Source organism: Parasteatoda tepidariorum, chromosome 5 (genome assembly GCF_043381705.1).
Source record: "Parasteatoda tepidariorum isolate YZ-2023 chromosome 5, CAS_Ptep_4.0, whole genome shotgun sequence".
In the NCBI taxonomy this organism is placed as follows: domain Eukaryota; kingdom Metazoa; phylum Arthropoda; class Arachnida; order Araneae; family Theridiidae; genus Parasteatoda; species Parasteatoda tepidariorum.
The window spans coordinates 60,801,500-60,817,295 of record NC_092208.1 but is presented as its reverse complement, the minus strand read 5'-3'; the positions used below and the strand labels follow the sequence as shown (position 1 = coordinate 60,817,295).

The 15,796-nt window shown below is 28.9% G+C and overlaps 1 protein-coding gene across 1 annotated transcript in view; it reads left to right on the top strand.

The window, feature by feature from the left end:
* The window catches only part of LOC107440428 (structural maintenance of chromosomes protein 6), a gene marked incomplete in the record, with an annotated part of 44,082 nt that overhangs the window by 27,470 nt on the left and 816 nt on the right, over window positions 1-15,796 (top strand). The window contains 5 exon segments of the mRNA XM_071181065.1: window positions 5,563-5,660; window positions 7,525-7,575; window positions 8,634-8,830; window positions 11,409-11,619; window positions 14,787-14,957. Coding sequence (XP_071037166.1) covers window positions 5,563-5,660; window positions 7,525-7,575; window positions 8,634-8,830; window positions 11,409-11,619; window positions 14,787-14,957 — 728 coding nt within the window.

Genomic DNA, 15,796 nt, shown 5'->3' with positions numbered 1-15,796 from the left:
ATTAAGCATTTATAAATTAACTGTTTAGTATCTCTTTTTAGTAGGTTTGATTTTAAATATTTTTTTAATCCATAAGAACATTTACTTGCACTATTGATTCTTCTTTGTATTTCGGGTGCGATATTGCCATTAAAGTTGACTTCAGAACCAAGATTTTTAAAAAAAAAACTGTTAACCTTTTCAAACTTGTATTCAAAAATTTGCAAGTGAGTTGTAGAATCAGTTATTCTGGTGCATTGCATATACTTGGTTTTCTCCTGGTTAATAGTGAGATGCATTTTTTCTGCCTCTTTTTTTCCATGGATAGAAAAGCTTGCTTTAAGTCAGATTGTGTTCGCGCTATGATGTCAATGTCATCGACAAATGCGAAAATTTGTACAGACTTATGAAAGATATGTCCTCTGGTATTGATTCCTGAATCTCTGATAATTTTTTCTAATGCCAAATTGAAGAGTAGGCATGCCAATGCATCGCCTTGCCTTACACCATTTTTTACCTCCATTGGTTCCGAGAAGTCATTTTGGATTTTAACTTTCTGCATGGTCTTACACAGTGTAAGTGTGGTGAGTCGTACAAGCTTGTCCGGGATATTGAATTCTTGCATAGCTTCAATGAGTCGCTTCCGGTTTACACTGTCGTAAGCAGTTTTGAAATCCACAAATAGGTGGGGGGTACCAATTCCAAGTTCCCTGGTCTTTTCCAGAATCTGTCTTATGCAAAATATTTGGTCAGTTGTAGACCTGCCCTTCCTAAAACTGCACTGGTATTCACCAATGATGTTTTCTACATAGGGTCTGCTAAGTCTGTTAAATAGAAAAATAGAATTTTTGAGAAGACTTTATATGCAGTGCAGAGCAGGCTGATACCCCGGTAGTTAGAACATTCAAGAATGTCTCCTTTTTTGTGTATAAGACAAACAGTGCTGTGTTTCCATTCTTCAGGGAGTATCTCTTTTTCCCATACTGATGTTAGAATATTATGTATGGCCTTTAACCCATCTGGTCCTGAGTTTTTGATGAATTCTGGTGATATCAAATCTGGGCCAGGAGCCTTGTTGTTCTTAAGTTTTTGAACTGCTTCTTCAATCTCAATCATTGAAAGAGGTGCAATACACTCTTGCTTAACGTTTGGTGAGCAGGACTCTGTCTGAACGCACTCTACGTTAAGTTGATTGTCGAAGTGTTCATTCCACCTATTAAGAATGTCAGTTTTATCGCTTAAAATATCTCCATCTTTATTTCTGCAAAGGTTAGTTCTAGGTTTGAACTCCTGACGACCAAAGTTAATGCCACGAAAGAAAGCTCTGCTCTCATTAGACCCTCGGAGATGTTCGACATCCTTAAAGTGGTCTTCGTGAAAAACCTTTTTCTTCTACCTATGAACTTTCTTTTCTTCTCTTCTTGCAGTTTTGTATTTCTCTACTGATGTTCTCGAGTGTTTTTTACTGAGCATCATATTATATGCATCGTTTTTCAGGGTGCGTAGCGTTTGTTAAAAGTACTTAAAGGTGCTTTTTTGGGGATTTCGTTTTTAAAAGCTTTTTAAGGTGCTTTTTTCAGCTGGCGTTTTTAAAAAGTGCTTTTTTCCGAATAATTTTTTTTCTTCCCTTCAGTGATATCTGGTGGATCCCATGCATTTCACGAAAAATGGGGAGTTTGCTACGTAATCATTCACGCGGACTTCATGTCGTACCCACGTTATGACTTGCGCATGCGCACACTTGAAACCGAAACCCGGGTGTTCCAATTCGGATAGAGAATATCAGATCCTTATGAAATGTTTTTATTTTTAATTCATTTTATTTTTGTTCTTGTTTATTTTATTTTACTTCTAACACTTTTTTTGACGTAGGGGGTAACGGTACTTTTGTTCTGAGTTCAGGGTCAAGTTGAATTCACTCGGTGATGTGGGAAAGTACTGATTGTTTCGATTTACGCCTGTTTCTTTTGGGGGTTTTTTTTTAACGCTAAAACTATTTATAAAAAGTTTTTGTTTTTTAATAATATCATTGATTGAATATGAATTTTTCGAGTGCTTGAAAATTTTTGTAAAGTGCTTGAAAAGTTTTTAAAAAGTGCTTATTTTTGATTCAAAGATTTGGCTACCCACCCTGGTTTTTTCTTTGGGTCGCGTTGCGACATTCTGTAACAAGCATATCCTTTTTCTCAGCTCTTTTTATTTTGCTTATTACATTATCGCATGTGTCCAATCGCATGTGTTCTTTGAAAGAAGTCCACTTTCCATCTATGCAATCAATATTTTCGATTGCTTTTTCATCAAGCTTCATAGTTAGTTGGGACTGAAAGTCATCCCTAACTCTAGGGGTTTTTAATTGTTTGCAGTAATATGCAAGTGGAAATAATTGAGTTTCAGTACTACTCAAATTTGAAGGCAAAATTCATTGAAGTGGGTGTGCTTGAATTTTACGAATATTTACCGCAAGGTTTGAAAATACTGGAAAATTCGCATATAAAATTATTTAGTATTATAGAATTATTTTAATTAAGTACTGATCAGTGAGAGCAATTATTTTCTGTTAAGAATGGAAATAAATCTCCTGTCTGAAACCGTATTAATAACGCTCACATTGGGTCAATTTTGAAAGTGGTCTCGGCCAATAAAATATCTCCCCGAAATAGAAAAGATAGTAGCAGAGAAGAGATGTCAAGTATCAGGACGTAATTAATAATTTAACTTTATATATGTTTATTACAATGTACTATTCAAAATAAAAATATTTGTTTCTATAAACATTGATTTTTTTTGCGGCCCACCAAAAGTTAAGCATTGCTTATTTGGCCGAAGTTAGCTTTTGAGTTTGACACCCCTGTATTAAATCATTAATACTAATCAATCTATATTATTTTATTTATTGCTCTTTTATTTATGAAGCGGAAAATGCTATTTATTCTTTATTTGCTCTAAAATCCTTAGTATGAAAACCTTACTTTACTATGCCATAAGTACTGTATATTTCTGAATATAAACCCATCCTTCTATAAGCAAAGGAGTATGCTTCTCATATGCAAATTCATTCAAAACTTGTATATAAGCTACGTAAAAAAATAAGGCATGCTACACTTGAAATTGTGCATTCCTTTCTCGCATTCGTTTGTGCATTCATATTTTTGTTTGCCTCCTCACTTCACAAACATTTCAGCTGAGCAGCATGGATTGATGTCATGTCTTCTGCTCAACCTATTTTTGTTTTTTTTCCCTTCCTCATCCTTGGTTCTCCTTTCACTTACCATTAGGGATTGACATGAGTAGCAGTTCTACTTGGCAGAAGTCCAGAGTAAAGCATTGGTTGAATCAAAAAGTGTTAACTCATACTGGAATTTATATGTTCTAATAACATCCTATTAAAACTATAGGACTTAAAAAAAATATGGGGAAATGTTGATTTATTGAAATGTGATAAAACGGACCATTCTGCTACATAATTCTTACGAAACATCTGTGTTTTTCAGTTACAGAAGCATACTGCATTGATGAATTCTTTAATGCAGCAGAAATGTTTTTAAAAGCAAAACCCCAGGCTCAACAAAGCTGCATACTAAAAGGTTTTTTTTTGATAGATTGTTATAAAGTTTAGATCTTATGTTTTGTGAAACCTGTTTGTGGTGATGTAGCATTCTCATGCATTCAACAAACGTCGGTGATGTCAAGCACGCTTGTTTGGCCGTTCTTTCTTCATTTGCTGTTGATCGATCACAAATAAATCATGGCGTTTTCCCTTATCTGTAGTAGGAGAGTTCTTGAGCTTCAGTTGAAGATGGTTATGTTGTTTTATTCAACTAGTATACGTAACAGCAATGTGTGGAGAGCAAAGACTAAATTATAATATAATATTATTAATTATTTAAAAAATACTAAACTTGTTTGACACGCAATTCTTGTAAACCAATGATGCATATTTATAACTGTCCCTAGACTGTGAGCACAAGTGGGTGAAAATTAATAGTTTTCTCTACCGTTTTTAATTTAAATTCTATAAGGACAATATTTTTACAATTCATGCCTTATTTTAAAATTATTATTTTTCATTAATTAATAGCTTGTTTTTCCATGATGCTAATGGCTTAAATGTCAACTTGATCTGAGAGTTTCCTTATTTTCCTAATTGAGTTCAAAATTATAAAGCTACGGAGTTGAACATTGGTACTCGTAAACTCAAAAATTGGGTCAGCTGTGCAACAAAGGTTACAAATAAAAAAATCCATGTATGAAAATTTTACATGAAGCTAAAAGCATCTAGAAACAGAAGTTTTTATTCATTTATTTACTCGTTTAAATTTTACAGTCGAACTCGTTTTTAACGAAAACTCAAATTTAACGAGGGGAACGAGAATATTTGGTTGGATCAATGTTAAATCTATGGAACAGAAATCACTTTTAACGAACAAGACCCGGTTTTAGCGAGTAATATTTTTCTGTCTTGCAATCTTTTTTCTCATCTTTCTAGTCTTTCTGTCTTATCTTTTTTTTTTCAAAATGATAAACGCGCGAAATAAAAAAAAAACGAAAAGAATCTTTTCCTTTATTTTTCTTTCCTTAAAGACCGTTGTGCAACTAGAAATTTTTTGCTGGTTCGGGGGGGAGGGGAGTTAGTTGTCGTTAAATTAAGAAAAGTATTTAATTAAATTAATTTTATGTAATTCAAGTAAGTATTAATTAAATTTTAAGTAAACTCAATCATTTGACTTCCCAANCCAAGCTTCCCCCCCCTCTTCTGGTTGCAAGCCTGTCTTAAGTACCCGTTTATTACGAGCACTCGGATTTAACGAGTACATGTTACGGTCCCTTTCTGCTCGTTATAAACTAGTTCGACTGTATTTAATTAACTATTAATTTATTGCTTATTTATTACTGCTTATACTTTATTTTTATTTACTACTTTATTTTTAGGCTTTCTCAAAAAATTTATTTAAAATATTATTTATTGAAACTAACCTTTTATCACTAAGAAGTTAAGAATTTTTAATTTTTGCTTTAAAAATATGCATTGATTAGTAAAATGTAAAAAACATTTTTGATAGAAGTTTCAAAATTTTTATAATTATAAAATGAGATAGTTATAGTTTTTATACGATTGACATTCTTTTTTTATATTATTCTTATTATATATGTATGTATATATATNTTTTTGGCCCAACTATGCATAAATTTAAATAAAGATCTTTTTTCCCTTTTAAGCCGTGGGAATCACTCGAGCAAGTTCATTAACCAATAGTAATTTCTGAGATTTCCCTCTTTTCCCTAGATAGAGACATTTTAGGATTTTTTGCAAGATTTTCCCTACCAGAAAAACTGTTTGCTGATGGAGTAAACATCACTTCTTCGCTCCCACTCAACTTAGAATGATCAAATAAAAGTTACTCTGATTTAATTAAAATCCTGTGTCTGTTTTCCTGCTCGGTCCGACTGCATCATTTTACATATATATATGTATATATATATATATACTTTTTTTAATTTTTATGTGATTTTGGACATAATCATATTTAGTACTGAAAGTAAGAACAAACCGCTAAGAAAAATCTGTTTACTTTTAGATGCATGATGTTTCTCAACATCAAGCTCAAACAAATGATTTTCCAACTGTTTTGGATATACTGACAATTAAAGATCCAGTGATAGCAAACTGTCTCATTGATCAAGTAAGTTATCATATCAGCCCTAAAAGTATTGAAAAAATATTTTTAATAAATCGATTAATATCACTCTGAATAAGAGAAATACCAGCATTCAAATATATCTTGTGTCTTGATAAAGAACTGTCACGCCTCCAAACTTTGCTTTCTTCTTTCAAAAAAAATTGGTAAAAGCATCATGGTTCAGTAATTTTACGAGCAATGTCAGTTTTTCTTTTTCACATTGCTGAAAAAATAAATAAGAATAAAATAAAAATTAAAGTGAAGTTTGACTTCAACTCTAATGGCATTTCACACTTCAAAATTTTGTGTCCTAAGTATAACTTAGTTGTGCAATTTATATTTTTTACATATCTCTTAAGTTTTTGTTGTTGCATCATAAAATTTATTTTTGCATCAAAAATTTTGAATCATGATTTTTTTACAGATTTAACTGCTTAAAGAGCATGTAAAAATAATTATTCAGTTATTTTTATTGTATCTTCAATGAAATTCAATGTTGAAACAAGTTAAATGAATCTTTATACTATTAAATAATAAATCAGAAAATAATTTAAAAGCAAAAATAGTTATTAACTTGCTCATTTTCTAAAGTCATCAGTGCTGCCATTAAAATTAAACGTTAGATTATTATTTTAAATTTTACCTATTGAAAATTTTACATTGAAATTATTGATTGATCTATCTGCATTAAATTATATTACTAACATTCCACTATGTTAAACTAATTTTTAAAAATTTTTTATATGTTAAATATTAATATAGTGATTTACTAATGACATACAAGTTATCTATTGTTAAAAAATTAAAAAGTTATTATGAATAACTAATTCATTATATTATTATATTTATGTGTAGTTCAGTTGTGGCTAACAAAAAAAAGAAGGGGGAAAAAAACGCTGGATAATTTACTAAAACATTTCAAATTCTTGGCAAGCAGTGTGAGATGTCAAAGAGCAATCATAAGATGCAAAAAGCTTTCATGTTTTGCCTGTTAAATTAGAGATTATTTAAGAATGAGTTATGAAAAATTATTAATTGTCTTTGTCCTCCCATTTTTGATAACGAGATGGCAAATTTCTGGTATGTCTGGTGTCTAAATAGACCCATAAAAAAACATGTTATTATAAGATCCTTTGAAAAGGGCGGAATTTTGAAATCTTTGAGTGGGTTGAAGACTATTTTTTGTTGGACTTAGCAAATGAGGATAAAGTAGAATCCATTGCAGAATGGGATCTGTATGACGACACTGCTGATGTAATTAAATTAAATCCGACGCAGATGATGTTCTGGAATCTTCGTTTTTGTAGCTTTATTGTATGTTTCGAAGGTTTTCATAGTGTTATATTGTGTGAAATACTCTTGAATAAATTATCTTAATTTTTATTACATACTTAATTTTTTTCTGAGCATAATTGAAAGTATTGCTTCGGAAAAAAATTCTTTTAATGTAAAAAAAATATATGATGAGAGAAAATGCAAAATTAATTATATATAACTTATTAAAGTAAGAAGATAAATTAATACAGAGTTATTCATATCATATCTGTCTCATTGTTTATTATGTATGTATAATTACAATTAACGAAAGGTTGACTTATTCACCGGGAATTACTCTACAAAATATAAAAAAGAATTTCATTAAAAATGTTGATAAATTACTTGTAAATATATCAAATTTGCAATACCTGAACATTCTTAAAAAATTGTAAGGTATTTTTAGTTTTAAATTTTGGTAAGTGTATGATTATGTAGACTAATGCTTAAATGTAAATTTTTTCAGCATTGCAAAAGTTTTATTTTGATTTCATTTTATATTTTCTTTACTATTGATTCATGTATTTTGACTGTATTTTGTTTAACTTTATAGCTCAGTATTGAAAACGTAATTCTCATTGAAGATATCACAACTGCACAAAACGTAATGTTGGATAATCCTCCTGCAAAATGTTATTCAGCTTTTCTGTTAAATTGTGATGAAATACTATTAAACCCTTATCGTTATTATTCTGCATCAAGAAGACCCACTAATGTTTTATCTCGAAATATAGATGAAAGCTATCTTCCGTAAGTAACATAATCTGATGACATTGGTTTTTTTTTTTCTGTACTTTTTCTAAATGAATGCTGATCACTGTTATATGTTTATTTAATTATTTCTATACATGGTTCAGCATACTTTCTGCAATAATCGTTAAAGGTTAATTAGTTCATTAAAATACATACAAGTTAGATATATCATAGTTAGTGAAATTAGGCAAACTAATTAGTAACTAATTAAGCAACTAACTGATTAGGCAAACTAATCAGTTAGTTAGAAGTGATTAGTTTGNCTTCAATGAAATTCAATGTTGAAACAAGTTAAATGAATCTTTATACTATTAAATAATAAATCAGAAAATAATTTAAAAGCAAAAGTAGTTATTAACTTGCTCATTTTCTAAAGTCATCAGTGCTGCTATTAAAATTAAACGTTAGTTTATTATTTTAAATTTTACCAATTGAAAATTTTACATTGAAATTATTGATTGATCTTATTAAAGTTATTAACTTATTAAAGAGGGAAGATAAATTAATACAGAGTTATTCATATCATATCTGTCTCATTGTTTATTATGTATGTATAATTACAATCAACGAAAGTCTAACTTTAATACCAGTGTGTGAGTCTACTGCAGGATTTTTGTAAATTTTTGAAAGGTTGACTTATTCACTGGGATTTACTCTACAAATGATGAAAAAGAATTTTATTTAAAATGTTGTTAAATTACTTGTAAATATATCAAATTAGCAATACCTGAACATTCTTAAAAAATTGTAAGGTATTTTTAGTTTTAAATTTTGGTAAGTGTATGATTATATAGACAAATGTTTAAATGTAAATTTTTTCAGCATTCCAAAAGTTTTATTTTAATTTCATTTTATGTTTTCTTTACTATTGATTCATGTATTTTGACTGTTTTTTGTTTAACTTTATAGCTCAGTATTGAAAACATAATTCTCATTGAAGATATCACAACTGCGCAAAACGTAATGTTGGATAATCCTCCTGCAAAATGTTATTCAGCTTTTCTGTTAAATTGTGATGAAATACTATTAAACCCTTATCGTTATTATTCTGCATCAAGAAGACCTACTAATGTTTTATCTCGAAATATAGATGAGAGCTATCTTCCGTAAGTAACATAATCTGATAACATTGTTTTTTTTCTGTACTTTTTCTAAATGAATGCTGATCACTGAGGCCCGGATTTTGATGACTTTTGCATTTTTGGACATTCTTTGTCCTTTAAAGCATTTTTTTTATAATTATAGGGCATTTTTCTTTAAATTTTTCGGTGTATTTTGCATTTTAAAGCATTTTTTTAATTTTTTGATAATTTTTTTCCAATTTTTATTATTTTGTTACAATTTTTTATTATTACACTGGCTTCCAAACAATGAAGAAAATCTCTAGGATATTAACAGGTTAAGCGACATCTTTTCAAATTGAAGAATAATTGTCAGTAAGTGAGAGCGTCTTTTTCAAGTACGCACCAATAACATCAGTAGACGTAGAAAGAAGCTTCTCCAGGTATAAAAATTTACTTTCAGACAAGAAACGCTAGTTTACATTTCAAAATATCAAAGAAAATTTAATAATCCTACGTAATTCTGATATTTAGCAATATTATGAGAAGGAAGTTGTTATATTCATTAAAGTTTTTATACAAAATGAAAATGTTTTGGAGTCAATATATTTTCCTTTTTTTTTTTGTTATTTTAGGATATAAAACATATTTTTCAAACTTTAATGAACAAGTATTGCATTGCTTTATATTTTTTGAAATGACTCATAATAATTTTAAAGAGTAAAACATTGTTTTAGTTCAATATTTTTACTTTATTTAAGTCATGTCATAAGGCATTTTCAGCGCAATTGTCGAATTTTTAAGGGCATTTTTCGCACTTTTTAAGGGCATTTTTTGCACTTTTTAAGGGCATTAATTGAGATTTTTTAGGTCATCAAAATCCGGGCTCTACTGATCACTGTTATATGTTTATTTAATTATTTCTATACATGGTTCAGCATACTTTCTGCAATAATCGTTAAAGGTTAATTAGTTCATTAAAATACATACAAGTTAGATGTATCATAGTTAGTGAAATTAGGCAAACTAATCAGTTAGTTAGAAGTGATTAGTTTGCCTAATTAGTGAAATGTGAAAACCAGCCTACAAATATTTGGTTTTTTCATGTAAAACTGTGATGAAATACTATTAAATCTTTATTGTCACTATTTTGCGTCAAGATAACCTACAAATGTACAATTATCTCATAATGTCGATGAAAACTATCTTGTATAAGTAGCATAATCTGATGATATTCATCTTTTACTGTTTTTTTTTCTGTACATTTTCTAAATTAATCATTATCACTGATAAACACTTATTTGATTTTTTCTGTACATGGCTCTCCAAGGCATAGTTCGTACAATAATTGTGAAAAGTTAATTATCAATGGACAAATGCAAATTAGAAATATCTTAAGTGATTGATTTGCCAGAATAATAAAATGTGAAAGCCACTTAACAAATATTTTGTTTATTGTTGTTTTTTACCTATGTAGAATAAAAGAATATATTATGTACATAAATAAAATTTGAGTTATATCCTTTTAAGGCATATAGATATTTATTTATCAATTAACAGTTTTTGTTATTTCTTGCTTTTCTAGAAAGCATTCTAACAAGGGCATCGAGACCCAAAGAATAATACGAATATAATTTATTCCTTAACATTGTGGACCTATGCTCTTAACCTTATTCCTTTCAATAATTGTCTTTACTCATTTGTTATGTAAAAAAAATCATGTGGTTTGATAAAAGGAATGTATTTCAGTTCATATCAAAGACCTCATTCCCTTCAATAATTGTTCCTACTCATTTGTTATGTTAAAAAAATCATGTGATTTGTTAAAAGGAATGTATTTCAGTTCATATCAAAGACCTCATTCCTTTCAATAATTGTCCTTACTCATGTGTTATGGTAAAAAAATCGTGGTTTGATAAAAGGAATGTATTTCAGTTCATATCAAAGATCTCATTCCTTTCAATAATTATCCTTACTCATTTGTTATGTTAAAAAAATCATGTGGTTTGATAAAAGGAATGTATTTCAGTTCATATCAAAGATCTATAAATGTATTTTCTTTTTATTATATCCTGTGAATTTTTTAAGTAAAAAAGAATAAAGGGAATATTATATTATAGTGTTATTTAAAAACAGAATTTTTGTATAAATTTTAGTATGTATATTAATTTTGAAACTTGCTCATATAGGAAGTGTGTGCTTAATAAAATGAGCTATAGTTTCCATAATTAAATTTTTTGTCTTAAAGTTTCTGGAAAAAAAGTTCTATGGTCTTCCTCTTCTGCAAATCAATCCCTGATCGCACCAAATTAAAATTACAAATGCAGTATTTTAACTTTATTTCATTATATTTTTTGAAAAATCTGCTGGTATTAGTGTCTTCGAAAAATTATGCACAACTTGCTGGAGCATTCATACATTTACAGATGTAATCTTTTTGTTCGTCATGTAAATATTTTCTTGAAAGATTTTATTCTAATTTATCTTATGAATATTTATTTTTTCCATTGAGGTAGCAATTTTTGTACTTTTTTAGCCATTTTCGTATCTGTGTCTAAATAAAGTGCACTTAAATAAGAAAAAGTTTTTCAAGTGCTGTTAATTTTTTTTTAAATTGTTATAGAAAACTCCAGGAGGAAATCGAAACAATTGATATTGAAATAAAAAAGAGAGAAAGTGCAATGACTGATGGGCGATTACAACTTCAAAAGTGCCATTCTACTTTAGATAAATTGAAAAATAAAATTGTGAATCTAACAACATCAAAAGCTGATATTAATGGTTTGATTGCAGAATATAAGCAGTTTGAAGAACCGAGAAATGTGCCTGAAATGGTGAGCCGTCAACCCTGTAATTTTTTAATGCATGTTGTGACAAAAAGGCAACTTTTGGTCATATAGTTCTCATTTTGATTTTTTTTAAGCAATTTTCAGCTGGAAAGTTGTTTTTTTTTAACAAATTCAAATGATTCTTAAATAATATATAAATCCAAAATTGTCTTAAATTTTTATCATCTTTCTTTTTAAAAAAAAAATTCTCACTTTTTCCCTTTTATATTCATTTTTTTTTTTTTTTAAATTTTTCCAACTTTTACCATCTTGCTTAACTCCCTATTTTCACAGTCCCTGAATTATGTGCTTCAAATTTTTAATGAATATGTGGTTTGTTCTGTATTTTTAGATAATTAGATTTCTGCTTATCAAAGAATCCAATCAATCAGATGCATTTTGAACTTCAAAAACAAAACTGGGGAGGTGTTATACAAAATTCTTTTTTTTAATCCAAATATATTTTAATAACTTTTTTAGCAATTATTTACAAAATTGAAGTACAGCTGATGCTCAATATAATGACTCCTGTGGTTTAAATGAAAATGGGCGTCATAATTCAAGGTCACTAGTTAGAGCTCAAAATTATAGCAAATAATTGCTCATAACTTAATGATACTGGACTTATTTTTACTAAAACATTAATCTTCAATCCACATCTTTCAAAATTTATGTTAACATATGGGCTAGTCACAAGCAGTCATTTTTGCTAAATAACATATCCAGAGAACTACATAGTCTAAGCAAAAATAATATCAAGATTAATGCAAATACTTTGTATTTTAACTCGAAAATAAATCAATAATTAGAGGAGAGAGTGACTAGTTTGAACATATACAAATTTGTCAACAAAAAAATTAATATTTAATATAATTTTTAAATTGTGTAGTAATTATTTAACTATAATTTGGGCATTGGCCTGCATTCTGGTTTATATCTAGAATTACAAAGTTAAGAACTTTGTAATATATTGTAATAATTTCAAAACAAAGTTTTCCTGTCTATAATTAAGTTTATTGAAAATGTTTGCTTTTGTTCACACGGGCTTGAGTAGATAAGCTGTGGGTCTTCTGTTGGCAAATTTGATAACTTAAAGTAGTCATTTATTGCAATTCTGAAAGATATATTTAATGCTAAAATATAATCAATTTCAGTTTAAGCCTTGTTAGAGAATAAATATTGGCTTTGAAATACAAATTTGCTATACTAAGAGAGTGCAAATAAATTCATTTGAAGATCTTTATTGAATTTGAATTATTTTAAAATTTGTTTTTTTATTTATCTTAATTTGATATGCTATCTTTAAATGTGTATTGAGATGCAAAAGTTGTCTGAGTTTTTTACCAAAACTACTTCTCAAATCCTTATTTCGATTTTACTTTTATGCCGTTTAGGTCTACTCAAAAGTTTTTTCTAAATGTAATTTTTGAACCAATTACCATTTACTTAACCGATTAATAGGGATTTCAGTAATGTATGACATACTGGTAAAAGCTTCGATCTCCCTGGATTAAACATATTAGAGGTTAATCTTTCTTGCTATCACTTGCTAACTCTCAGGATCTACTGTGGTGGCGGTGACTATGGTAACAAAGCTAAGCATTTCAAGTTGAATCATTATTTAAAACAGGCATTGACTCTTTATTAATCTTTGAAACTTGTAGTCAATATTTATATCCAATCAATAATGAATCATTTATTTAATATTTCGGCTATTTCTGCGAAATAGTTTAAGTGAAGTTCTAATAAAAATATCTCAAAATTTTTAAAAGAATATGCTTTTATAAAAAAAATTTCAATAGTACTTCTCATCAAAATTTTCATTTCAAAACAAAATAGCCAAATTGTAGAATATAGAATTATGTTTCACTGATGACTATTTTCAATGTTTTTGAAAACCATAATTTAAGTCATTTAATTTATTTTATGCATATGCCAATATCAAATTTAGGTGGGTAAATATTTTCAAAATAATTGGTGATCTTTAGTTAGTATATTTACAACTGTTAATGAAGTTAGGTTTCCACACAAAGTAATTTGATCATTTAGGATCCCATGGCCGGAAAAAAATGGTAACTGCTTTATTAAGGGCTACACAACTTGCTTACTGTAGCTCACAAGCCTTAGGGAGTGCTTATACATTTCTCTTCAAAATGATCGGTGATTTAAGCTTGTTTTGCTTAATCTGTTCACCGAAATCCAGTTTAATACTTTATATGTAATGGAAACTACCCTCCTGCTTGCTGTAGTTCACTGTTAAACTCTAATAATTTAACATGTACCTCTATTCCAAAAATTTTAAGTTAAGGGATTACGCACAACAAGGTTTGTCTGCTTTTCAGCATTTTCCCTCTTGTAGAAGAATTTAATATTAATCCTTGGTATTTATGTTCGACGTGACTTTACACAATTGGTTTGTTGTGAAGTATTTTATTACAAGTTCTTTTTATTTATTAAGCTGTAAAAATATTTTTATTATGAAAGGTACAGGGCGGCTTATGAACCTCTACTCCACTAAAACCCGCCGAGTGCATGGGATGTATGTGGTCATGAAGTCTGTGAAATCGAATGAATTGTGCTCGGTTGCTGGCGCAGTACCATGGTTACAGGAATCTGGAGAAAATTTCCTTCCCCTTCAGACCTATATCTAAATTGAGAAGTTGATCTTGTAAATGGATGGAGCTGCCATCTGTTCATGGGGCTCTGAGTTAAGAAGTACTTTCACACTTGCGGTTCTCTCTTATCAAACAAGAATCACACTTTTCTGACTTGATTCTGGAAAAACCATTGGCTGGCAAGTTTGACTTGTTCAAGTGCCATTAGAAACAACATAACTGTGCTGCATTTTTGTGTTTCCTAATAGAACCTGGAGTATCTCTTTACTCATAATTTCATTTGTTATTATTATTACTTTAAACATTGAAGTTTTCGGCAAACCTGCTGATCATCATCATAGTTTTATACCTTTTGCTAAAGTTCCATTATAACTTGCCAATTTTTATAAGAATCTGGTATCTATTTTTTATGCTCAATGTTTGAAAAGTTTGTTTGACAAATATAAGTAACAAAAATTTTAAATTAATAATTAACTTTAAATTTACTTGATATTAATTAAATTTGTTTAATTATTAAAATACTTTTATTTAGGTAAATGATGATATTATATGTTTTAGTATGATGAATATACGTCACTGAAAGCTGATTTGGACAAAAAACAAGAGGAACTGAGGAAAGCTGAAGAGAAACTTAAAATGCATGTAACTGAACATGAAGAAATCAGGGTAAAATTTAACCAGCAACGAGCTTTAGTAACTAGCCTAAATGGAGCATTTGAAAGATTGGGGGTATGTTTTTTTTTATTTATTTATTTTTTTTTTAGTCTAGAATAATGGTTTTTTCTATTCTTATTTACTGTCTGTGAATAATATAAATTTAAGAAAGCCTCTTATAGCAAAAATTAAATTTCTTTTATGTTTAATAAATATTGAGAAGAAAACATTAGCATTTACTTATAATATGATGCATTATAGTACAAAATTAGGAAATTTCGTAGCTGGAAACTGTTAGCACTTGAAATAGTGACCACTTTTTCAAGAATTGAAAATTCTATTCTATTAAAAAACAATTGATGTTATTAAAAAAGTAATTCTGTTGAAACATTTATCAAAAAATGATAAACACCACAGGGTTCATTTCTAAAATGAAAATTTTCTTTAAATCTTCAAGTAAGTGTATGTAAAATTAACATATGATGTCCTCTAGTAAAATTTAGGTTTTAAGTTCTTGAACCATTGATGCAGCTTAAAATTTATGTTTATTCACAAACGTGAAATTTATTTGTGGCAAAATAAATCTCAAATAATCTTAATTATAATGATAGTTATATTAATTTTAATTATTATCGTCTCTAAAAGTAAAAGAAGTAGTATGACGTTTTAAATTCGAATGCATCTCGTGGTGTAGAAGTGCTTGCCTCCCAATGAGGTGGCCCAGCGATAGATGGATTATTTGATAGAGTTCCTTTACAGTCAGGCTAACTGTAGGAGGTTTTTGTGGTTTTCCTCTTCATGTAAAGTAAATGTGGATTAGTTCTATCAAAAAGTCCTCCATGAAGGTGTTTTTCTTCCCATACTTGATCCAAAATTTCTTTTCCTCTGCAGGGATGAGATTTTTCCGCTTTTTA